The sequence below is a fragment of the Sesamum indicum genome, linkage group LG14 (genome assembly GCF_000512975.1).
Source record: "Sesamum indicum cultivar Zhongzhi No. 13 linkage group LG14, S_indicum_v1.0, whole genome shotgun sequence".
In the NCBI taxonomy this organism is placed as follows: domain Eukaryota; kingdom Viridiplantae; phylum Streptophyta; class Magnoliopsida; order Lamiales; family Pedaliaceae; genus Sesamum; species Sesamum indicum.
Genome location: NC_026158.1, coordinates 1,364,472 through 1,388,525, shown reverse-complemented (window position 1 = coordinate 1,388,525; position 24,054 = coordinate 1,364,472). Strand labels below are relative to the sequence as shown.

Below are 24,054 nucleotides of genomic sequence, written 5' to 3'. Positions count from 1 at the left end.
CAGCTACAACCAGTGGGCAGAAAAGAACAGGTTTCAGATTGGAGATACCTTGTGTTAGTATTCTACTTGCTTCTTGTTCTTTTTTCTTTCACTTGATGTTTTTTTAGGGATAATGTTGCTTTTGCGTTTGATATTAACAATGTTTTCTTTACATTAACACCTTGTCTGTGTTATGAGGACAACACTGAAAGAGGATGTCGGTGTAATTATGCCTTTTGATTTTGAGCACATAAAAGCATGATAAGCAGATAGAAAAGAGCTTGACAAGACTAGTGATATCTTGTATCTTTGTGCAGTGTTTGTATATGCTGGCGACAAGGACTGTGTTCTCCATGTAACCAAAGATGACTACACAAATTGCAATACAGCAGCACCCCTTGAGAAGTTCACTGATGGGCACACTCTGTTCAAGTTTAATCAATCAGGGCCACATTACTTCATAAGTGGGGTGGCTGATAACTGCCATAAAAATGAAAAGTTAGTAGTTGTTGTTATGGCTGACAGAAGCAAGAATTACTCCAATGGAACAGTTCCGTCTTCTCCTCCTGCACCGTCGCCAGAGGTGCCGCCTCCGTCGCCAGTGGTGCCGCCCCCGTCGCCAGCTCCTTCTGGTGAAGAGTCCCCATCTCCACCTTCTGGGGTGGAGATAAACCCATCTCCGGCCCCGGCCCAGGAGTCTTCTCCACCCAAGAACGGTGCTTCTTCCTTTCCCCTCAGTGTTTTTGGAACCATAACAGCTTTCCTTGGTTCATCACTTGTTTTAGCTGTTTGATGTTGAAAATGGTCTCTAACTTCTTTTCTTTTTTTGGGTCCTTTTACATTTTCTTCCCTTGTTTTGATTGTTTTGAGTGACTCAAAATGGGAATGTTGGTAGATTCATTATTTGTTTGATACAAGTGAGAAATAAGCTGAGACTGTGTTGGCCATTGTGTATTATCTACTTTTGCACTAATTGGAATAAAATGTCGTGCATTTTGCTATATCTCTTTGAGTTGATGCCGTTCCCTGCTCTCCTCATCTTTTGCCCTGTTCAGGTTAAACAAGACGACAAATTTGTAGAAGATGGAGAACATAAGAAATGAACTAACAGTAAAAAAGAACTTCATTCATAGGCTTAATGGTTTTCGCATAACTACATAACCTTCTGAATGAAGCTTGTCTATAACTCTCACAAAGTTCCTGTTTGGGTGAGAAGAAACACTAAACTCTTGACTCGTAATTCATCACATTCTAATGCTCAATCTATCGTTCCATAGAGCACAGAGTAAGGGCAAACGACATGATCACAGAATCAGAAGAAGATTTTTTCAGTAAGGTATTTTCTACAAGGACCACAAAATTGAGAACAAAGTTCATCCCTCAACAAATTCTGAAGTTTTAACTTATCCAAGGAGCCCGACTAAAGGGTGTTTCGATCAAAAGTTCTTCCCTAGTTCAACTTTTTTCATAAGCCTGAAAGTAGTATGCAGAAGCGACTCCACGATCCCAGCAACCTGAAAAACATTAAAGAAGAAGTTAGCGATGCTGATTAAGGAAACGGGCAAGGAGGGAAATAGGATGGGAAATGAGGAAATTAAACACATACCGTGAAAATACCTCCTATAATTGCGCAAACATTTGTAATAAAGTGCGAAAAAGATTTAGAGTCTTCAGTTATTAACACCTGGTAAGAAAATAAAAGGTGAAAACAATTGGAAATAGTTGATACAGCATTTTAGTAGAATTAATAGATGAGCTCAATACCTGCATTGGTGATAGCTCGAAATGAAACTTTGCAACAGGGATATCAAGACTGAGAACCAAACTACTATGCGCTGTATACTCGTGCTGTTCAACTAATTTATAAGAACTTGTCATCACCTCAGTCTTCACAATTTGAAGATAGTGCTCAATCTGCAAGTGTCCAAAATATGAAGTTATTGATTGATAATCCATAAAGGGTTGGTTCAAATAAATAGTTTCGACAGAGTCTCAAACACAAGCAAAATCCACCAAGAGTACAGGAATGTTGTTTTTGTTTCTCCTGTTACCACGCAAGATGTCCGCAATGAGGAAAGTTCAGTACTAGCTTTCTAATCATAAAACAGACAAAATTAATTAGATTAAAAATTTTGGAAGAAAAAAGGAGAAAAGAAGATTAAATTCACAGGTAACACAGCAAAGCAGAGAAATCAATATACATCAAGAGTTTATGAAGTAACCTGTTGGATTTCGTCTTTAAAATTAGGGATAACTACACTGAGACCCCCTCTGAAAATACAAAATTACACTTTCTCCCAAAAAAATTCCAAAATTACAGTTACACCCCCTCTAAAAGTTACCCTTTCATTAGGGTATGGACGAAAAATAATAGTGTTAGCAGAAGAACTGCATAACATTTCAATTTTATCCCTATTTAACATTGTCAAGTAATAATTTTATACTTATAACGAAAAAATTGTAATATGTTAACTTACTCCACATATATATTTTTCTTTATAAGTACAAAAATATACATGAAAATGTTAAATTTAGATGCAAAATTGAAAATTTATGTAATTTTTTTTTATTAGCATTAGCATTTTTTGTCCAATCCTAACATATAAGTGTCAGGTGTAAAGGAAGAATTTTCGAAGGAATGTAACTGTAATTTCAAAACTTCTTTGGGGGAAACTGTAATTTCACATTTTCAGAGGGGGTATAAGTGTAATTAACCCTTAAACTTATTCAAAACAGCTTGCTTTATATGTAGGCCTTTTGCAAGTAACTGAAAGTAAGTCTCATCTTACTCAACAGGAAAGGATAGGAGAGGAGTGATGTTAATGCCTGGATACTTGATGATCTCTAAATAAAAATTGTAGGAACTTCACTGAAAAACAGTACAGATACAGATGAACAAGCTGTAAGGATACAGAAAGAAGCAAGTAAAGATGAACTTACAGTTACATTTTCATTTGAATCACTTGGATTACTGATATACGACAAGCCTGACAAGCAGTCATGGCTTGCACCAAGATAGGGCAGTACCCGCTTCACGTCACTCATCACCCTTGGGGAGATCTTTTTACCAAAAGAAAAATGGGAAACAAAATGTGACATGTTCATCTTAGTTATGTCAAAGGAATGACTATCTGAATGTGCTGATATGATCAGATTCCCAGGCACCTGCATAACGCGGAGGAAACTAAACAAGATATATGTATGTACTTATGAAACACAGCTACTGTATTTATGCATTTACTTTATGAAATGCTTTTAAGCCAAAACATCTCTTAGTGGCTATTGTTACCTTCTTCACACGTACAAAACCCTCAATTCTACATCCTCCGGCTAAAGGTGCAGGCCTTTTTACATCATTCTCAGTGGACGGACGATCTAAAGCCCTTTTCGACTGCAAAGAAATAGGTGCCACCAAATCTTCCATTGCCTGCAAGGATCAAATGCATTCAGTTTCCTATAGAAGGATAAGAGTCACCAATTATATCTATATCCACCATGTTTTATGGTTGTGCAATTTCTCAATCCAAAAATTGCATCTCCAACTAATACTGTAGATTCTCACCTTAACTAGGCTATCTGTATCTCTATCACCATAATATGACTCATGATCATGGTGGCCGTGATCCCCTCTGCTTCCAGGAAAAAGAGAGGAAAACATTTAATTGAATAACAGGCATTCAAATGACAAAAAAAGCTAATTGGCTGCGGAAAATAGAGAATGAATTGATTCAAGAGAAAGAGAAGACATATAACGCAGGTTTTCACTTAATGCTGTGAGGATAAAAGCTAGAGTTGGTATTAACTGTAAAGCAAGCAATATGCCTGAAGTAAATATAGAAAGCAAATGAATAATAACTTGCCTCACATCGCTTCCTTTATGGAAGATGCGAATAGATGGATACCCTTGTATGTGATTCCTGCACATTTGTTGCAGATGACAGTGAATAGAAAGAGAGAAAGGGAAGCCAAGAACAAGAGAGACAAGTATAGACTGTAAACACACCAATGTATGAATAATTCAGGCTGGATTTGGTTGCAGTAGCAAGTTTTGGAGGAAACTACAACGGCGAATAAAGGGGAAATGATGCTGATGGACCTCCATATTAGACTTAACCAAGCAAATGTAAACATAGAAAGATGCGCTTGATGGACAAGTACTTAGAATAAACCTAAAAGAATGAGAAAAACATCAAAACATTCAAACTTTAACAGACCAGCAGAAGCGATATGTGTGTTATGGAATTGCCTAGCCAAATATGGGAAGGTTCAACACTCAGCTATTTGATTCATCAAAATGAAACATGGAGAATATAATACCAACCAATAGGCTCACTCCTAGTTTAGTAACATTTTTACTATTAAATAAAAATGGTATAGTATTTACTACATTTTTATAATTAGTTTTGAAGCTTTTTTCATGCACGTCCACACTGCTCCAGTTAATTACCTCAAGCTCTATCCTCATTAAACAGCATTTAACAGCTAAAATCCTAAAAACTCATACAGCATAGTATCTAAATGGGCACACTGGTATCCACAACCAAGGGTGCCTAGAAGCATGTTCTCCTGTAATGAAGTACATACAGTAAATTTCTACAAAATTTGCAAATTACAAGAAATGAGATACCTTAAATGAGAACAAACTATAGCATAGCTACAAATGCTGTAACCAAATATGAAACTATTATGTCCCAGTATCATAGTAAAATATAGAATATTAAGAAAGACCTTTATCTAGAATTACCTTCTACACAGTTCTGTTTCTTCAGTGCAATCAACCTTCCCCATGAGAATACGCCCATCCATTTCTGGGTCATATCTGAACAACACAACCAATGAGCATTTAAATGGATTATAATGTGATAGCAATGCTAGTGACTTTATCTTAAACTAAAGTGAAATTTGGACAGCTACTAATTTAGCAAAGCAATAAAAAATTGGAGATGATATTACACCTTTCTCTTATAATTTTGGCTGCTCTCTCCCATGAAGGTTTCTGGAATGAACATGGCAGGCAGACACAGACTTAATAATCTACTACATCCATCATTAACCTCATTAGCAGCCCTAGGGAAGGTTCAAAAAAACAATTGGGAAAAAAAGAAAGAAAAAAGAGAGATACCAGGCGGTTGCTCCAGTAGCACCAGGGCGCAAAGAAGTTAACGACCAAAATAGCATGCCTGCCAAAGAAATATTTTTGGCATGTTACCAGTCCATAAATCATGAATATCACCGGTGCAGATGTTATTCAAAAGACAAATAAGAGATGGAGGTAGAGGATTCGAAGTCGAGTAAGATACACTTACTGGTGTGAAATCCTATCAAAATTGTTTTCATTGAGTACAGCAGAACCTTCACCATACTCTTCATCAGATTCTTCATCATGCTTAATTGCGTTTGCAGTAGGCCCTGACCGAAACTCAGAACCAGTAGGATTTAAATTTGAATCTATTGAGTATTTACGGACAGTCTTAGTTATGTTCAACCTATTCTGAGGAGACGAGGAAACCAGTTCAGTAATATACAAAATGGCAGCATTACAAGAAAAAGATCTCATTTAAATATGAAATGTAGATATAATAGAAGTAAGCTGCAAGATAAATTTCTTGTTTCTCTTGACGCATAAAAATTTAAATCAAGTGCGCTCGAAGATATATTTAAGCACACATTATAAAGAAGCCTAGCCTACATCTTGCAGAACTAAAAGTCTAAAACATACAATTGAGCCCTGATTTATCAATGTTATATCAGGTAACGTGTTTAGCTGTTAACCACTAGTCAACTGGCCTTAACACTTACGGAGTACCTACCTACAACTCAATTACTTCCGCTTCATCAGTATAACACATTATACACTCGGAAAAGATGGAGATACTATTTAAAAGGAACTCATATTATCCAACTATATATAGATTGAGAGACATGAATAAACACATGCACTAAACCAAGAAGTCATTGCCCTCAAGGCTGAAAGGACATTTTAACTAAACTAAGTCTGTCTCTCCAGTTAAATTTTAATACGAAATGATTTGTAGTAACTGCCAGAAAGTGCTCTTGCTACTCAAGATATTGATAAGAAATCAATTAATAAAACTTACCGTTCCCAGGACATCACTGACATCGACAGATGCAAACTCACAAGACAATGCAGGAAAACTACACAAATTTTAAGAAGTCGTTAAGGAAAGTAGATATAACTCAAAGAATCTAACTAATGAAAGACAAGAGAAAAGAAGCAGATGAGAAAAGACATATAATAAATTCTCTAAAGTTTTTGAGAAAGAATTTAATTAACTAATAGAAGCCCAAAACATTAACCCCCATTCTGGTGGTCAATAAGCCAATGAGTGTTATGGAACATTATTGTCCACCCACAGGCTTGTGCTTCAATTTTAAGATCCTAAAACAAAGACTCACAAGTATCAAACAAGTACAAAAACATTGGATCAAGATTAATTCATGGCATTTAGAAGTTGCACTTTCAGGACTTTCTTCTGCAGTTATTGCAGAAATGTATGGTTATTTTTAAGAAAGGTATGCGAGATAAGTCCATGAACCTATAACAATAGAACAAAACATATATGAATTATATATTTCTTAACATAAAAACTCTATAGTTGCCGAGAGTAAACCAGAAAATGTTATCTCCATATCAGGCTGGACAACTAAATACTACAAAGAAGAGGAAAACAGTGTCCACAACTCCTGATATTATGTTCTATGATTTCCTGAGCAACCAGCCTCTTGGACTATTCCTCGCAAGGTTCTTGTGCATGCTAAAAAGAAAGAAGGCCTGAGCAATGCAAAGGAGTAACAAGGGAGTAAAAAAATTTCTACCTTATATTGAAATCAATTCGTAAAAGATCTCCATCAGAACTCTTGTCAATAACAACTGATGTAGAGGTGGTCACTGTCAGATAATCATTCAGTTCCTGCATATGACAAAAGAATTGAAGGGATAGAGAGGGTCTTACTGCATGGTTTTGGCCAAATGACAAACCCATACTTTTGCAGTAGTAGTAATAGTAAAAATGAGCAAGACAACAATCTTGCTGGATGATAAGGACTGGTGAAAAAAAGGGTCATGCCTTATCTAGTCTATTTAGGTAATAATAGATTAATCATCGACAAGGCTGCATTAGTCATTCCTACCATTCCTAACAAAAAGATTATTGAAAAGGCTGCTATAATTGACAATCCAGCCCCCGTTAATGATGCCTCAGTCAAATCTCTGGGAATTTTCCTGCAAGAAGAAAAAATAGAAAAATAGAGAACTTCAAGTCCTACAAATTGCCAGACTCACCTACTGCTCTAAGATATTCAGTAAGTCTTATAAGAAGGTGATATCATATGAAAGCACCATTGTCTTCAAATCTATTGAAAGTGAAGTCTTGAAAACAGTTACTCTTAAATGTTCCACATTGAAGCACAAAGAACTGTTTACAACAATAACCCAAACAAAACGCATTGTGGATTCAACACGATTCATGGGATAGTCTCGCACATGCGCTACATTTTCATTGCATAATGCACATAACATCGGCTGAACCCGTGATAGAGTAGCAACATTCTCGAATTAACTGCTAACATCTCCTCAGTTTTCCATCAGAAAATGATTTAATGAGACTGATAGATTCCCCATACAGACAAGTTGATGGAATTACAAACACTCAAACACATTCAAACTCAAAAATCAAACAGAAGCAACTAACCTGTAAAAATCCACGGATTTGATTTTACTCGTCGAAACCATGGTTTGATCGATCGACTTATTTCAGAGTATACAAAGAATAAAGGAACCTAAAAAATTTTAAAACAATCGAATTCAACAGGTCCGCGGACTGGAGCTTAACGCGATCGTTAGATTAAACATGCATGGATTTTTGAAGCGAAAGCGAATGCACTCGCTTTCGTTTTGATGTGGAGTGCGTGAGCTGTGTGTTTTGCTTTTGCAGTTTGCGTTTCAAGCGGGATGGTTTTATCGCTGTAATACTGTTGCTGCTATAGACTATAGTAATTATTATATTATTTGCATCCACAATTAGATTTTCAATTACATGAACAATGTGTGCGTAAAATATATTAATTTATTTTTTTTATATTTTTTAAAATGAAACAATTTAATTCTCTAAATTGTTTCATTTTAAATTATTTCATTTTAAAAGCGTAAAGAGATAAATTATTTTTTTAATTAATAAATAATTACACTTTTCTTGATAAATAACTAATAAATAAAAACCATAGAAAGTAAAAGTAAATAAATTATAAATCAAACATAAGTGGACACTCGTTGGGTTGACATCATTTGAGCTCGTTACAATCACCTCTCGTGATATTCGATATAATTAAAAACACTTTCTCATTACTTAAAAAATTATAAATACTCATCTGAATTGTGATATCCATTAACAACGACACTTTTGATATTATTATGAAGATAAATGGGAAATCTGTACAAACATTATGTTATGAAGAATGGAGCAGGGGTTATTTGTAAATACAATAACAGTCCTAATTACAGGTCCGGTCCTTCAAGTCTGTGTAGTCAGTATATACTCCACCCTTGCCAAATGTATTCTTTTTTATCTGAACAATTAAAATAAACTTGTAAATTAATTAAACATAGAAAATAATGCTTCTAAACAAAACAACAATGAGGAGTAGTTGTTTACCTCGTCGCCCTTACTCTTTTCTTTCTCATTCCTAAACGGGTTAATGTAAGAAATCTGTTGGTAGCAAGAAAAGAAGAAATACACGTCAGAAAATGCAAATTGCATTAAACCCAGGGACAGAATGGAAGTGATCTGACCTTGGGACTATTTACAGGAGAACTTGCAGTGTCCTCCAAATCATAATCCATTGCTGGTAATTCAGTTTTCTGTTTCTTGCACCAATTCCTGTTTCTATTAGAAGAAAACTCTATACCCTCTCTACACTTATATCTCAACTTCTTTACTGCAGAAGAGGCTGCATCAGAAACAAGAGAAGGGCTTTCGTATTCAGAAGAGAAATAACTAATCTCATCATCATTCTCGCAAATGAAGGCTTGAATGTAGAACGTCCAGCTACTTTCTTCGGGAGAGTCTGCCATTTTTGCATCACGGGCAATGCCAGAATTATCCATACTCTGGAAAATGGAAGAGGTTTCCTGATCCAGTTTCGGACAAGTCTGAGTTTGGACTTATATAGACGATTTGAAGTTAAGAGGTAGGTAAAATACACCAATCTGAAGCAGAAAAACAGTGAGATGGAATGATTTGACCTTGTTGTTATGTGGGATTATAATATCATTAACTGAGATTTGCCGAATCTTATTTTCTATGTTGCGGTTCGTTTTCTTGAACAAGTCTATCAGGTCATGAAGAAGTGGACCTTTACTTGTCTAATTTATTGTCTTGCCTAATTGTTTGAGATGCAGCAAACTCTTTCAATTTCAAACAACTCGCCGGCTGATAAAGACAGAATATCAGATTATTGTGCTGAAAAGTTGCAAAACTCAAGTAGCACGACTTCCATGTAAAGTTTTAAGAATTCTGCTCAGATTGGTATGATCTTTGAATCTCGCTCTTATCTTGTGTCGCACTTTTCTTTGATATTCTTATCTTCTCAAAATACCTTATTTAAGCTTGGAATGCATATACATCAATAGGTCCTATCAATTTGAAAACCATACCTTCACTATCAACGATTTAGATAGAAATTCTTTTATTTCGTTTGTCAAAACACAGATTTTAAATTACGATTAACCCCTTTCTTTCGTCTCCTTTGTCACTTTTTAAAATCTTTTGAGGGATTCGGAACAAAAAAAGGATGGTGTGTACATGGAAAACGGAAAAACGTGACTCAAACAATGAATAAATGGAATGATGTATATGAATAAAAAGCATTGGACGAAATTAAATTTTAAAACAACTTTAATTGGAAGAGGAACACGACTTTAAGCCTGTAACATAGCTTTTGACTAATGATAATTAAGTATTAATTGCACTTGTTAACAAGTGGCTGACATTGATATTTTCAATGTATTTTGTGTTCATTGGTCGTTAAATAATTAAAAATCCTATTCTTCTGGAACTATTTTCTTTTCCTGATCTAATAATGACTTTGAATTAGTGATATAATTCCATTGGTTTATGCTATGTACGGATCAGTGCCTCCAGTTAGAGCAAATACCCAAACAACCATGTATTCCTTGGAGTTTCATGGGATTAAAGTTTCTTAAAAAAATAACCATGATTCTTATCTATTAGTGTTTGATTCTGTCCAATAAATAGATCTTTTCGTTTGTTAAAATTTACGAAATTTGTTGATATTAGCAAAAAATAAAAAAAAAAGTTGAATGAGTATCCATATTTACCCTTGATTGATTTACTATGGACTTATTGCAGGTCAAATATTTTTTTTTAATCAAACTATCGTTATGAGGGTGGGGATGTAACTCGTCATATGCATTAGGAAGTGTGAAGATGTATAAGGATTGTTTGATCATAAAATATTTTTGTAAATGATAAGTCAATAAGGGGTAAATATGAATTTTCATTCTTTTTCTTGGCTGATATCAGCCAATTTTTTGTGGATTTTGACTAAGGGATAGATCTATTTGTTGGACTAAAACAAACATCAGGGATACAAAATATAAGTTTCTAAACCACAAAGAGTCTGTATAATTTACATCAAACATAATGAGAAGACGGTGTTATTATCCTTTTATATAATTACTTCTCATTTTAATATTTTCAACCCCCCGCACGCGCACACACACTCTGGATTAGATTCTCTATTATAAACCCTACTCAATCTTCTGTTTTGTTCAACATAAAGCCATGTATATAATTACTTCTCACTTTAATATTTTCAACCCCCCTTCCCCCGCACGCGTGAACACACACTCTGGATTAGATTCTCTATTATAAACCCTACTGAATCTTCTGTTTTGTACAACATAAAGTCATGTGTATAAAGATGATATCATATATTTTATTTAAAAAAAGATTTTATATATACACATGGCATATGTATGTTGAATGCAGTAGAAGACGAAATAGGACTTGAAATAAAAAATTCAATTTGGGGATGGTCATCAACCATGGAGGCTTAATTTGAAATAAAAATGGCATTGTAAACATGTCAAAGAATGAGAAAGGCCACATGTTTGCTATCAAATACTCTCATCAATTCAGATCACAACTGGATTAACTTATATTTTTTGTTAAACGAAATTTCAACTTTAAATTATGTAGGAAATTAAGATAAGAGGAGGAATAAAGCCCTAATAATTATTCAAATTAATTAAAGTCAGAGTAATGAGTCAGATACATGCATTTGTTTTTCAAATTTTAGGAATAATTATATTTACACCCCTGATTTATAGTTTATTTATGCAAACTATTGTGTTTTCTTCATAATTATAGAACTACCTCTAGCAATCAAAACGCAAGAGTGGTTCGTATAATGATGTCGACGTTTTAGGGGTGTATGTGTAATTTTTCTAAAAATACGAGTGATTTGTATTTAAGGATATCGACGTTTTTTTATAAATGTATGTATAATTCTTCAAAATACAGAGGGGATTTGTGTGAACAGTCCATATGTTGGGGTGTAAGTACAATTATCCCTAAATTTTATTTCTGTATAATTAAAATGATTTATTTTAATTACATTTTATCACTACAAAAAAAAAAAATTAAATTTAGTGATGACGTCATGTGTGACGTGAGTTGGGGGAATCGGCGCTTTATTCCGTAATATTTAAGTATAATTGTTAGCGCTTTCCCCAAGAACGATTTATTCAGGATAATCATTCTTGATTTGAAGATTTGGCCCTTGAAATTGAAGCTTCAACTAATCATTATTATTTTTTAATTATCAGAATAATTTGGATGATGTGGCATTTTATGAAAGTCAATTATAGATTAAACCACGACCATTTTAAATGTAAATTTCAAAAATTAAAAATTATATAGAAAATTAAAAAGAAAAAAAAAACAAATCTCCCCTCCCCACGATTTTTTTGTTAAATAAGATTTTTTAATACATCATTCAATGTATTTAAACTAAAATATTGATACAATACATCAATATTTTTAAATTAATTAATATATTCAAAGAAAACAGAAAAATAAAAAACTACTATAAAAATAGATCGTATACTTACATTCGTAAAATACAAACCTACAATCTTTCAATGTGAAGTCTCAAACCTTAGCATTTGAACAATGGCCCAAAAGCCCAAGAAACTTATATATGCATCTTCTTAAGATTCATTACGATGATATTTTTTCTCATAATATTGTTTTTATTAAAAGACTGATTCGAAACATATATTTTCAATATGAGGCGAAGTTCTGAGTTTTCAAGTTGCCATGATTTTTCAAGTCTTCCTGTCAAGATTGTCGAGTGATTTTTCATTCATGTGGCGTCTTATTGAGCTGGCGTCGATATTATCTGTGGCAACAATATCTATAGAAAGAGCTTTTTCAGCAATATATTGTCAAAATCGAATTGCGAAATAAAATATGTGATGAATGACTGAATGACTTGATAATTTATTATTTTAAGTGGGAAATATTTGTTGATATCAACGATGAAGTGTTTTGCAGCATTTCCAAAGTACGCACACTCATAGATTTCACATCGCCACTTGTTGCTGGAATAATAATTATAAGAATTAATTATTTTATATCATGATATATATATTTAACTTCCAATAATAAATTACATAATTTAAATTTTTTTGATCAATTTGTAATGATTATTAAATTTTGACATAACTAAGCCAAATTTCTGACTTCAAATTAATTATGTGAAATTTATAGGAATGAGTAATTATTATAAAATATCAAATTTTATCAATATTTGATGTGGTTAGCTTGAGAGGTTTTTGGTCAAGTAATTCATTCAAATAGATTTCCTGGTTGGGCCGAATTGCGGGTCAGCCCATTCATTATTCGGCCCATCTTCCATTTGGGCCACTTCCATCTTCATTTTTCTTGCTTTCTCATATCCACTTTGGATGACCCGCCCATTCAATTGCGATTGCAACAAAACCTAATATTTATTAGGTACCGAAGCGTACTCGATGCGTGTATATAATATTTAAATTTTTTATTATATTTATAATAGAGAAAAAGAATAAAAAAAAATGCATGAATAGAAATATTACAAGAAAATTTTTAATAAATGATCGTTTTGTATAAAAATAAATGGAGATAATTACACTGTCATCCCATAAAATTTGGTGCCCTATTGTTTAAAAAATTACATTTACTGCTTCCCTTTTCTCAATTTTCTTTATTTATTTTTCTCAGAAACCGACGACTACATATAATCATTACTTGTGATCGAAGGATATGCGATGCGTATGCATATTTTACATTTATAATATATTTAATTAATTAAATAAATATAGAAAGATAAAATCAATAATTGAGTTATTATAATTTATTTATCATTATTAATAAAATATCATTTTACCCTTATATATTAAAAAAATACTATTCTTACTTAATATATGCGCTCGTTGTTTCTCAATATAATTATTTTTCTAAAAGATAATAAATTTTATATCAATTTACTATATTTTATAATTTTTAAAGTCATAAGATAAAATCAATAATTGAGTTATTATAATTTAATTATCATTATTAATACAAGATCATTTTACCCTTATATATTAAAAAAATACTATTCTTACTTAATATATGCGCTCGTTGTTTCTCAATATAATTATTTTTCTAAAAGATAATAAATTTTATATCAATTTACTATATTTTATAATTTTTAAAGTCATAAGCTAAAAAATATTTTTTTAAAAGTTGTCGCAAACACTCTCATAACATATAATAATCACTTTTAGAAATAAATAAATAAAAAGAATAAAATTGGCACCTAACAAGTTGTATGGAATATACCATATAAGAGAGGGGCATCTAATTATGATAAAGGAGTAGGAGCTTATGAGTATCTAAACGTAGAATAATTCGAATCGTACGGTCAATAATTAAGCAACATAGATTTTCAACAAAAAGACAAAAGTGATCTAATCTTCAAACGTTTTTAATAACATTTATTTCTATCCCATCAGGTACAATGTATTCAGCTACTTTAAAGTCGTGTTTCACTTTCTTTTTTAATAAGATAAACAATTGGCATGCATTTATCAGCATAAATTAAATATTTAATATGATAAATTATAACGAATTTTCCTAAAATTTGACATAATTACAAATACTCCTCGTTGTTTGAAAAATTATCAATACACTCTAATTTTAACAGTTGTCTAATAATAACAGTAATCTGCTAATTTAAATTAGCTTTCCATCTATTTTTTATGATGAACTTACTAAAATGTCATTATGAGCTATGAGTAATAATTTTATTTATTTTTAAAAAATATTTGAAATTTTATTATGAACAAAGTGGTTTTTTTTTTATATATAAATTTTCAAAAAGTTTCATCAATCTCGTTTGAATTATATATATATATATATATATATATATTAAAAAGTTACAATTAGGGCAAAATTGACAATTTCAAACTTCATATCCGAGAATTACATAATTTTACCAAATATCCGATAATATTTATAATTTTTCAAACAATAAAAGAGTATTTGTAATTATGTCAAATTTTTAAAAAATACATTATAATTTACACTATTTAATAAACTATATATATTATTATAAAAGATAATTTAATTATCGTACCAAGATTTGAATACCAAATTTACCCTTTAATTCATTCTTTTGCTTTAATAAAATTTGATTACAATATATAATTTTTTAATGAATTTATATAAAAAAAAAATACCCCTCAAACTTTTTCAACTGGATTTTGACAGTTTTAATTTTTAAAACCATCGTCTCATGATCGATAATCAATTTATTAATAAAAATATTAATTATTTATAATTTAATAAATATTATTTTTGTAAAAATAATAAAATAAGCAATTTTATGGGTCAACGTCAAACCCATGTGGTCCGATTTATTTTATTAACCATCATCATGAACCTAAGTCGTGATACATGACACTGCGAAGTTGTCATAAACAAAATTGTGAAAATTAGAATTAAATAGTCGTGTTTTTAAATGTTGGTGATTGATTTGTATTTTGCTATTACTTCCATCCAAAGCTTTAGATAATATAAAATATTACATCGATAGTTTAAAAAATACATTTAAAAATTAAAATAATTTAAATTAAGATATGGTTAAATAAAGAAGAAAATTCCAAACTAACAAACTCAATTCCCCATAACATAAATCCTTGCATGTAACCCTCGTAACTTAAAAAAAATAGGAGTTAATTATATTTTATTATTTGGATTATGTCTGTTTTTATATATTTATTTTTTTTGTATTAATTTACTATTCAATTTTATAAAAAAATTTAGTCAATTTTTTTGTCGGAAAAATACCATATGCAGTGCACATGTGATATTCAAGGGTTATGTGATGTGATAGTTTTATATATACACAGTATGTGATGGTTTTTTGACAGAAAATTAATAAAAAAATAATCATATATGACAATACAAATTTCGCAAAGTTGAGATGGTACCAAAAAATATTTTGATAGCAAAGTGTAAAAATAGGCATAATTCGGAAGGTAAAATACAATTTACCTCTAAAACAAATTTACGTATGTTTGGTTTTTATATATATGAGGATTGTATTGGCGGATAATTTATGATTATATTTTTAAAAAAAATTATGATTATAAAAAAGTTAAATAATTTAGAAGCTATTATCTATTTTTATTTCTATAATTAAAAATTCGACATAATGTACGAAAATTTATCAGCGCACTCACATACAAGGTTGCGTGATTCGCACTTTACCATATATAATTATTTTTTATTTATATTTCAGTCAAAAACATCACTTCACATTGCATTCAATAATCACATGTACACTACATGTAATATTTTTTGATAGAAAAATCGATCGAAAAACAGTCATATACGTCAAGGTGCAAATTCTATAAAATTGAGATGGTAGGTTGACACAAAAAAAAAAGTTTAGACAGAAAAATGTAAAAACAGACATAATTTAGATGATAATATATAATTAACCTTATAATATATTTAAAAAGTATGATTTTTTTTTACTATGTGCACACAAAAATCGAAAAAACAAAACAGTTTATGACTAAAACCCTTTACTTAAATAAAAATAAAAACCCAAAAAAGAATCTAAAAAATTCAATAAATAATAATAATATAATTTAGTACAATGCAGAGAGACAGATGTCGTGTTTTCTTAATTTAGGTTAAGGTACTTTAAAAACGTTGTTGTTGGTATTTAGGTGCTACGCTAACTTTGCACTTTGCAGAGTTTCTTGTGGGCTTTTGTTGTTGTAGATGTTGAAGAGGAAATATGATATGAGGCTCTTTCTCATATAGAAAAGCCGTGAACAATACATCTCTCTCTCCCTATTCTGTCCTTTGGCAATTCCCAAGCTTCAACATTTCTTCATCTTTCGCCTTTTTGCTCTCAATGCTCAACTACCCGTATATATATTCACCATTCTTGTTTAAAATCTTTGATATCATCATTTTCGTCTAACTTTTTGATACTTTTCTCTGAATTTTTTTTCTTTTTTCTTTTTTTTCTGTGGATTGTGTACTACTATGATCTCTTCTGTCAGTGTCAAGCAGCCAACGGGTTTGTCAATCCATGGATCAGATTTTCTCCAGGCACGAAGGAAGTTTCTGCCGCGTCATTCGCCGGTTTTTCCGGCGGAGCCGCGGCGGACGTTTGTTCTCTCGCTTTCTAAGCCGCTCCACATTTCCAAGGTAGAGTCTTTTTCGGCTGATGCAGGGACAGAAGGGTCGAGGAGGATCGTGTGCAAGGCTTATGAAGCTGAACGATCGGAGCCGATTGGAGAGTCTCCGGAAGCGCGATCTGAGGCTGCGAGGAGAGTGAAAATTGGAATTTATTTCGCGACGTGGTGGGGGTTGAATGTTATTTTTAATATTTATAACAAGAAAGTGTTGAATGCATATCCCTTCCCGTGGTTAACCTCGACGCTGTCTCTGGCTGCTGGGTCGCTCATCATGTTGATTTCTTGGGCGCTGAGGATCGCGGAAGCTCCAAAGACTGATCTTGACTTCTGGAAGTCCCTTTTTCCGGTAAGAGTGATCAGGGTTTAAGCTGTATTCAATTTTTGGATCTGGGCTTTCCATTTTGTGTTTTCAATTTTTTGATCTGGGTGTTTTGTCTTTTTTATGATTGGTAATTTTGAGTTTTATGATCTGGGTTTTTTATTTCTGTGGGTTTTTGATTATTTGTTGTGCTGTTTTCCACTTGAAAAGAGTGAAGCTTTTGATTCTCGTTTGATGCTTTTAGGTTGCAGTTGCTCACACAATTGGGCATGTTGCGGCTACTGTGAGTATGTCAAAGGTGGCAGTTTCATTCACCCACATAATCAAGAGCGGAGAGCCAGCTTTCAGTGTGTTGGTCTCAAGATTCATACTGGGAGAGACGTTTCCGCCAGCAGTTTACCTGTCTCTCGTTCCGATCATTGGTGGTTGTGGTCTGGCCGCTCTAACCGAGCTCAACTTCAACATGACTGGTAAATTTTAGAGTACCTAATTGGGAGCTTGGCAGAATAGGATGTTACAAAGTGTTTGATGATTTATTTGAAAGGATAGCAGCTTATAAGATTCAAGAATTAGACGTTAGGAGCTTGAATTCTAATCTTTGTAGAGTTTACATAGTTTCTTGCTCCAGAAGGTTGGCATTATTTTGGTTGAATTGAAAGTTGTGTTGCATTGTGAGAGTTTTGGATGGAAATACAGGTTGTTTTCATCAGAATTCATGTGGTTGTTTTCTGTCGATATCAGGTTTTATGGGGGCCATGATCTCAAATTTGGCGTTTGTTTTTCGGAATATATTTTCCAAGAAGGGCATGAAGGGGAAATCGGTCAGCGGAATGAACTATTATGCCTGCTTATCTATTCTGTCACTCTTAATTCTCACTCCGTTTGCAATTGCTGTGGAGGGACCACAGATGTGGGCAACGGGATTCAAAGAAGCTCTGTCTCAAATTGGACCCCAGATCGTCTGGTAATCACATGCACTGCCACTCTGATTTCTTCTAGTTTCATTTTATTTGACTCATAATAGTCCTCATAGGTACTACGGGACATGCAAGGTTAGAATGGTAATTGTCGTGTCCTTGAATATGAAGCCAAGCATTTGTGTAAACTTTGTGATCCTGTCATCCTAATACATTATGCAACTGCATTTATTGAAAATATGATCGTGTGAGTAATATTTTACACGATTTGGCTTATTTACTTAAGACTTTGTGTTGGATTTCAAGGAGCAGTAAGGGAAACTTTCGGGCTTTTTTCTCCCTTTCTCTCAAGATCTTTTTTTGTTTCATATGGTACTGTGTTGGTTACGTGTTGTGTGGTTGACATTTTACAAATAGGTGGATGGCAGCGCAGAGCATATTTTACCACCTTTACAATCAGGTGTCTTACATGTCACTGGACGAGATTTCTCCTTTGACGTTTAGCATTGGGAACACCATGAAACGTATTTCCGTCATTGTCTCCTCTATCATTATCTTCCGAACACCTGTACAACCAGTCAACGCTCTTGGAGCTGCGATTGCAATTCTTGGAACTTTCTTGTATTCCCAGGTGATTTGCTTACTCTTGCCATATATGATGTATGGTTTTCGTCCTATCATGATTCTGCCTGAAATTCCACATATTTCCACTATCGAAGAGTTTGACTATATCCAAATGAGCAGTTTGTCGCCTTATTATTATGATATCTGTCGGCTTCGGTAAGAAGTGGCTTGTTGATAGCATCTTCCTGAAAAGGAAACTCTTTGATTACTTGTAGATACTCATTAGCACCAAATAAGTGAAACCCTGAATTTAACAAATTTAGACCGTGTGGTTTAAGCAGATTTTCCTGTCCGTATGCTACCTTCGTGTCTAGATTCATAGTTACTCAATTTTGCATGCATCACCAGAGCAAGTCCGTACTTCTCTCTACACTAGATTTTATTGTAATTATATATTATCAAGTTTGGCCGTCGCTATAAACTTGAAGACTAGGGTTTATAATCTTTAGAGAGGTGTCGATTTTGTCTAAAATCTTGAAATTCCAGTCCTGACCTGCTCGATAATTATTTTGTTCTCAGCATGCTCTTGATAGAAGTAGTACATAGGTGTTCTATAAATTGAAGCTCGTTGGCAACCGTTGTCATGATCATATGAGCTCAATCTGCTTGATCCATTATCTCACCTTAGAACTCAAACGTTGATGAACGGGACAGGAACTGTCTGCAACATAGCTCCTTCTCTCTGTCTAATGTCGGGTTCTTAACGTATTCTACAGGCCAAGAAGTGAGGACACTGGACGTAGGAGTTCTATACGAGGAAGCAGCAGCACAAACGGATAGAAGTAATGAAGATTTGTGGTGCTTGGAGGTTGATAAAACTGTCTATGGTCTATATACCCAAGAAGTGGAGCAGCGGCTTTACTTGTAGATAGTAGTAATAATGAGTTGCGAAACCGTCTTTAATTTTATACAGTTTTCATTTAATTAGGTGGGATGCCCTGGTTCTTGTTTTGTACCTTAGAGGCTTTTGGATAAAAGAATTGATAATTGTACCAATAAACGATGATGTCGAAATTCTTAAATCCCATCGAAGGGACAACCTTTCCAATGCCATGGATCATCAACTCTGTCATGCAAGGCCAGTGTACAGTGGCTATAGTAAATGTTCCTTAGGTAACTGGTGGTCTTCAATTGAAAGTGTCTGCGTAATTGCCGTAAAATTCAAGAAATTGTTACATAAATAATACCGCAATGAAATAGAGTGGACTTTATTATTTTACCTCATTTGAGAATGAGAATTGTCTCAACCATCTGGGTGATAGCTTTAACATCATCAGCCGAACAGGTACGTTCCTAACGGATCAGGAGAAGCGATATAACGACATAGAACGAGTTATTTGAATGTTTTCAGACTGAAAGGATCCTATCTAGACTATCATGCTTTCAAACAAGGCCAACCGCAGTGATATGAGAAAACTGGAATGTGTTTCTAGGATTTCTGGTAAAGTATTCTTTGTTCAAGTTACAATGACATCATTCATACAACTGACAGCAAAAAGACCTCCGGAAGGGAAGATGCATGCAACTAATTTCCCTAAAAAAAATTGTGTTGAAGTTCATGTAAACCATTTCCAGAATAGCGTTTGTTAAAGCTCCAAATGTTTGATTGCTGTCTGAACGTCTTTATCTCCTCTACCACTGCAGTTCAAGACAACCTTAGTTCCATCTGGAAGAGTGGGACAAAGCTTCTCCAGATAAGCTAGGGCATGAGATGTCTCCAGTGCTGGTATAATGCCCTCTAGCCTAGATAATCTCTTAAAAGCTGCACATGCCGGTAGAGAAAAATGCTAATGAGAAACAGAAAGATGAATGCTCCAGCTTATAACTATACAACACGTTAAACATCCAAAATTCCTCTGATAAGAACAGAGATAGACACAGACAGCAAAGCACTAAGATGAGCATGGAAGCATGTGAGTGAACACCAAGGCAGCACCTTTCCCTTTAATTATTTCGACCCTGCAAGATTTTATATGTTTCTAAAGCATGATAAAATAGAAAACAAGATATCATTTCTCACCTTCTAAAGCCTCCTCGTCAGTGATGCTATAATATTCAGCCCGTCCAATATCTTTCAGAAAGCTATGCTCTGGTCCAACTCCAGGGTAGTCCAGGCTATAAAAACCATAAAGAAATATTTTTAGGCATGATATTGTGAGAACTGAATTTTTTTTTAAATTGACATTGAAGACAAATATGCTTTTACCCAGCACTTATAGAATGTGGCTCAACTATTTGGCCATCTTCATCTTGCAACAAGTAGCTCATAGCTCCATGGAGAACTCCAATCTCTCCTTTAGTCAAAGTGGCAGCATGCTTTCCACTGTCTAAGCCAAAACCAGCAGCCTCAACGCCAATCAATCTAACGTCTTTGTCATCAACAAATTCATGAAAAAGCCCCATGGCATTTGAACCTCCACCAACACATGCAACAAGCACATCAGGTTTGCCACCCCATTTTTCCAAGGCCTGTTTTCTGGTTTCTTTGCCAATCACAGCATGAAATTCCCTTACCATCATAGGATACGGATGTGGCCCGGCAACAGATCCAAGTATGTAATGAGTAGATTCCACATTAGTTACCCAATCGCGTATAGCTTCAGATGTTGCATCCTTCAATGTTGCAGTTCCTGAATGAACTGCTCTTACCTACATGTGAAATTAAGAATTTTAACGAGAAGCTGGAGCACTAACAAGAACAACCACCTGAACGGGCCACAAAAGCAACATATATGTTTAAGCAGTCCCATCTAAGAAAAAATGAGTTAAATACAAAAGGCCCTTGGATCTTGCAATTGCTAGCAATAGCAGGGTCAAATCAATAGAGCACTTTATCAAGTAACCTTTGAAATTATGAAACTGATCAAACTCACATGAGATGACCAATTGGCAAAATTGATGGGAACTCTTTGAACAGCTTGTCAATTTCAGAGCTTCATCATCAATAAACAGAAATTACAACAATAAAAGCCAATGCAAAAGGTATGCCTGGATTGGATTGTAGCTCCTCGATAGCATCCTAATGAGCTGATGATGAGATAGTAAACAACTACAGACTCCCCAGAAAATACAAACATAATATTCTAACACATTGCTTGGCCGTAGGCCTCCAAACACAACAGCACACAAGTTTTAAAGGTAACAATCATGTTGCAACACAACGCAAAGGCATATACACATAGCAAATATAGGGGGCACCATTTAAGAAGAACTAACAGATATGAGAGTAACAAACCTCGGCACCAAGAAGCCGCATTCTGAAGACATTAAGTGCTTGTCTCTCCATATCTTGAGCACCCATATAGATAACACATTGCAAACCAAAACGAGCACAAACGGTAGCTGTGGCAACACCATGCTGACCAGCTCCAGTTTCAGCAATGATACGCTGCTTACCAAGACGCTTTGCAAGCAAAGCTTGGGCAACAGCATTGTTGATTTTGTGAGCGCCAGTATGATTAAGGTCTTCCCTTTTAAGGTATATGTGTGGCCCTTTCCCATCAGGGCGTTTATAGTGATCCGTGAGTCGTTCAGCAAAGTAAAGTGGGATTTCTCTTCCCACATAGTCTCTCAATATTCCATCTAGCTCTTTCTACAATTAATCCAATAAACAAAAGATTTTCAATGAAAAATAACTAGAAAAATACAGAATATTTTATGAAGATTAAAAATACAGGCATTGGAATGGAAATGGCCCATGAAAATAATAGGCTTAGCTAGTACTCCTGGAAAATAAATCCCACACCAGTACCCACAAATACAGATCTTTCAAACAAAAATAAAAAGCCGTAAAACCTGAAACTCATGGTCAGTGGCAAGGGATTTGAAAGCGGCCTCGAGCTCCGTCAGAGCATACATCAGTGTCTCGGGGACATACTTGCCGCCAAACTTCCCGAATCGTCCGAACGAGTCAGGCCGCTGCAGCGCCTCCGCCATCTTCTCAAGTTCCTTATCGACCGCCGTCGCCGCCATCCTGCTGAGCTTGCAAAAGACTGTTGGACAACGCGGATTGGAAGCGCGAAATGGCGTGACTCTGTTTAATGTGGAGGGGGACGAAGAACAGGAGAAGGCCATGTTTGGATCACAAGTAAGTTTTCTAAACGACAAATGGAAATTGTTTTTCTTTTCAGGTACGTACTCACTCACTTGGATAAGTTCGTTCGTTTGCCCAAACAAGGAAATCGCGTTTAGCCCAATTGACACTTGACAAGCGACTTTAAATGGAAAGTTCGTATGAAACCGTAAAATTTTAATATCTCAATAAATTGATCAAAACATTTATTAATATTTGAATAATATATTAATAAAATTAAAAATAATAAAATAAATTATAATAATTAAGAAATTTTAATGCCTTATAATAATATTAATTTATAAGAGGAATACACATTATTAATACTAATCAAAATGTTGCATATATGTGACTTGACATATAATTTTTACACAAGAGTTTATGATGATATTTTTCTTTAAAAGTGATAGTTAACATTTGGGAAAAACGTAAGCAACCCCCTTGTAATATCGCAAATGAGCAAATTATCTTTTTATGAAAAAACAAATAGTGATTTACCTCCCTGTATCTTTTAAAATACAACAATTTACATCTCTATACTTTTTAAAATGAAGCAATTTGCCTCCTTATATATAAGGAGGTAAATAGATTCATTTTAAAAAATACAAGAGGGTAAATTGCTATATTTTCTTTATAAGAGGGTAATGTGCTTATTTTCAATATCATAGGGGGGGAAATTGCTATTCACCCGTTAAAATTTGATGGTACTATTTCAGTAACGACAATAATTTTGAACCAAAAATAATTTAATCAGACACGACTTTTTTCAAATTATTCAAATAAATATGGATATTAGTGTTGGATATCGTCAGGAGATCGTAAAACAAACTAAATGCTCATAGCTTTTTCATTAAATACGAAATAAATAAGGATCTTTGTCTTTTTATTCGAGTCCGTTCCTACCCGATAGCAATTATATCCAAATCCAAATATGTACACACTCATAAGGATATGTGATTTACGTAAAAGTGTACAAATATAAAAATTTATAAATACCAACCCTTTATGACCCAAATACAACCTTTTCTACCATATATTTCTTATGATCTTAAATATTATTCATATACAATTTTTTACTGATTTAAGTATTGAACTAAAATCTGAACCTTTTCTGGTGTGATTTATCATTTTTTTGTCTTACAGCTTACGTATCAAGAGGAATCAATGGTTACCTAAGTTGTATTAGAGCTTTATTTATAAATTTATTAAGATAAATTACACACATCAAATATTAAATATAGGAAAAATATACCAAACTTCTTGCATGTTTTTCTTGGGGTCTTATGCTTTTTGAAAGAACATTTCTTTGAGATCAGATGCACATGGTATGTAAAAGAATTAGGGAGGACAAAAG

General features: G+C 33.6%; 5 protein-coding genes across 6 annotated transcripts in view; 2 read left to right on the top strand and 3 right to left on the bottom strand.

Annotated features, from left to right (window-relative positions):
- LOC105176770 (early nodulin-like protein 3) overlaps window positions 1–982 on the top strand; it is a 1,259-nt gene extending 277 nt beyond the window's left edge. Inside the window, exons 2-3 of the mRNA XM_011099674.2 lie at window positions 4–53; window positions 297–982. Coding sequence (XP_011097976.1) covers window positions 4–53; window positions 297–772 — 526 coding nt within the window. The 3' untranslated portion in view covers window positions 773–982. The remainder of the gene's footprint in view (window positions 1–3; window positions 54–296) is intronic.
- Window positions 1,085–7,877, bottom strand: LOC105176714 (protein disulfide isomerase-like 5-4). The gene is made up of 15 exons (XM_011099612.2): window positions 7,692–7,877; window positions 7,132–7,222; window positions 6,817–6,911; window positions 6,078–6,135; window positions 5,286–5,470; window positions 5,102–5,159; window positions 4,935–4,975; window positions 4,724–4,798; window positions 3,840–3,896; window positions 3,542–3,608; window positions 3,269–3,406; window positions 2,920–3,144; window positions 1,744–1,893; window positions 1,586–1,663; window positions 1,085–1,493 (listed from the first exon to the last, which is right to left on the bottom strand). The coding sequence occupies exons 1-15, from the start codon at window positions 7,730–7,732 to the stop codon at window positions 1,416–1,418; spliced, it is 1,437 nt and encodes a 478-aa protein (XP_011097914.1). The 5' UTR covers window positions 7,733–7,877; the 3' UTR covers window positions 1,085–1,415.
- Window positions 8,381–9,153, bottom strand: LOC105176713. Its single transcript, XM_011099611.2, has 3 exons — window positions 8,789–9,153; window positions 8,652–8,705; window positions 8,381–8,565 (listed from the first exon to the last, which is right to left on the bottom strand). Exons 1-3 carry the CDS (start codon window positions 9,101–9,103, stop codon window positions 8,491–8,493), a joined length of 444 nt encoding a protein of 147 aa, XP_011097913.1. The 5' UTR covers window positions 9,104–9,153; the 3' UTR covers window positions 8,381–8,490.
- LOC105176712 (glucose-6-phosphate/phosphate translocator 1, chloroplastic-like) lies at window positions 16,293–19,688 on the top strand. Of its 2 annotated transcripts, XM_020698794.1 has the most exons (6): window positions 16,293–16,493; window positions 16,631–17,114; window positions 17,332–17,557; window positions 17,829–18,051; window positions 18,422–18,635; window positions 19,345–19,688. In XM_020698794.1, exons 1-6 carry the CDS (start codon window positions 16,480–16,482, stop codon window positions 19,354–19,356), a joined length of 1,173 nt encoding a protein of 390 aa, XP_020554453.1. In that variant the 5' UTR covers window positions 16,293–16,479; the 3' UTR covers window positions 19,357–19,688. The 2 variants fall into 2 exon arrangements, with proteins under 2 accessions (XP_020554453.1, XP_011097912.1); XM_011099610.2 differs by having other exon boundaries at window positions 16,293–17,114.
- LOC105176711 (tryptophan synthase beta chain 1) lies at window positions 20,035–22,792 on the bottom strand. The gene is made up of 5 exons (XM_011099609.2): window positions 22,424–22,792; window positions 21,864–22,220; window positions 20,835–21,277; window positions 20,649–20,743; window positions 20,035–20,390 (listed from the first exon to the last, which is right to left on the bottom strand). The coding sequence occupies exons 1-5, from the start codon at window positions 22,700–22,702 to the stop codon at window positions 20,215–20,217; spliced, it is 1,350 nt and encodes a 449-aa protein (XP_011097911.2). The 5' UTR covers window positions 22,703–22,792; the 3' UTR covers window positions 20,035–20,214.

Bases quoted from the DNA above. Each gene is read 5' to 3' on its own strand.
- LOC105176714 (XM_011099612.2), bottom strand. From the start codon at position 7,732: ATGGTTTCGACGAGTAAAATCAAATCCGTGGATTTTTACAG. The intron at 3,145-3,268 runs GTAACAATAGCC...CGCGTTATGCAG, and splicing joins GTTTTGTACGTGTGAAGAAG to GTGCCTGGGAATCTGATCAT. The intron at 1,494-1,585 runs GTATGTGTTTAA...AATGTTTTTCAG, and splicing joins TTATAGGAGGTATTTTCACG to GTTGCTGGGATCGTGGAGTC.
- LOC105176713 (XM_011099611.2), bottom strand. From the start codon at position 9,103: ATGGATAATTCTGGCATTGCCCGTGATGCAAAAATGGCAGACTCTCCC. The intron at 8,706-8,788 runs GTCAGATCACTT...TGCTACCAACAG, and splicing joins CTCCTGTAAATAGTCCCAAG to ATTTCTTACATTAACCCGTT. The intron at 8,566-8,651 runs GTAAACAACTAC...TTAATTGTTCAG, and splicing joins AAAAGAGTAAGGGCGACGAG to ATAAAAAAGAATACATTTGG.
- LOC105176712 (XM_011099610.2), top strand. From the start codon at position 16,614: ATGATCTCTTCTGTCAGTGTCAAGCAGCCAACGGGTTTGTCAATCCAT. The intron at 17,115-17,331 runs GTAAGAGTGATC...TGATGCTTTTAG, and splicing joins TCTGGAAGTCCCTTTTTCCG to GTTGCAGTTGCTCACACAAT. The intron at 17,558-17,828 runs GTAAATTTTAGA...TGTCGATATCAG, and splicing joins GCTCAACTTCAACATGACTG to GTTTTATGGGGGCCATGATC.
- LOC105176711 (XM_011099609.2), bottom strand. From the start codon at position 22,702: ATGGCCTTCTCCTGTTCTTCGTCCCCCTCCACATTAAACAGAGTCACG. The intron at 22,221-22,423 runs GTTTTACGGCTT...GATTAATTGTAG, and splicing joins CCACTGACCATGAGTTTCAG to AAAGAGCTAGATGGAATATT. The intron at 21,278-21,863 runs GTTTGTTACTCT...TTTCACATGTAG, and splicing joins TGCGGCTTCTTGGTGCCGAG to GTAAGAGCAGTTCATTCAGG.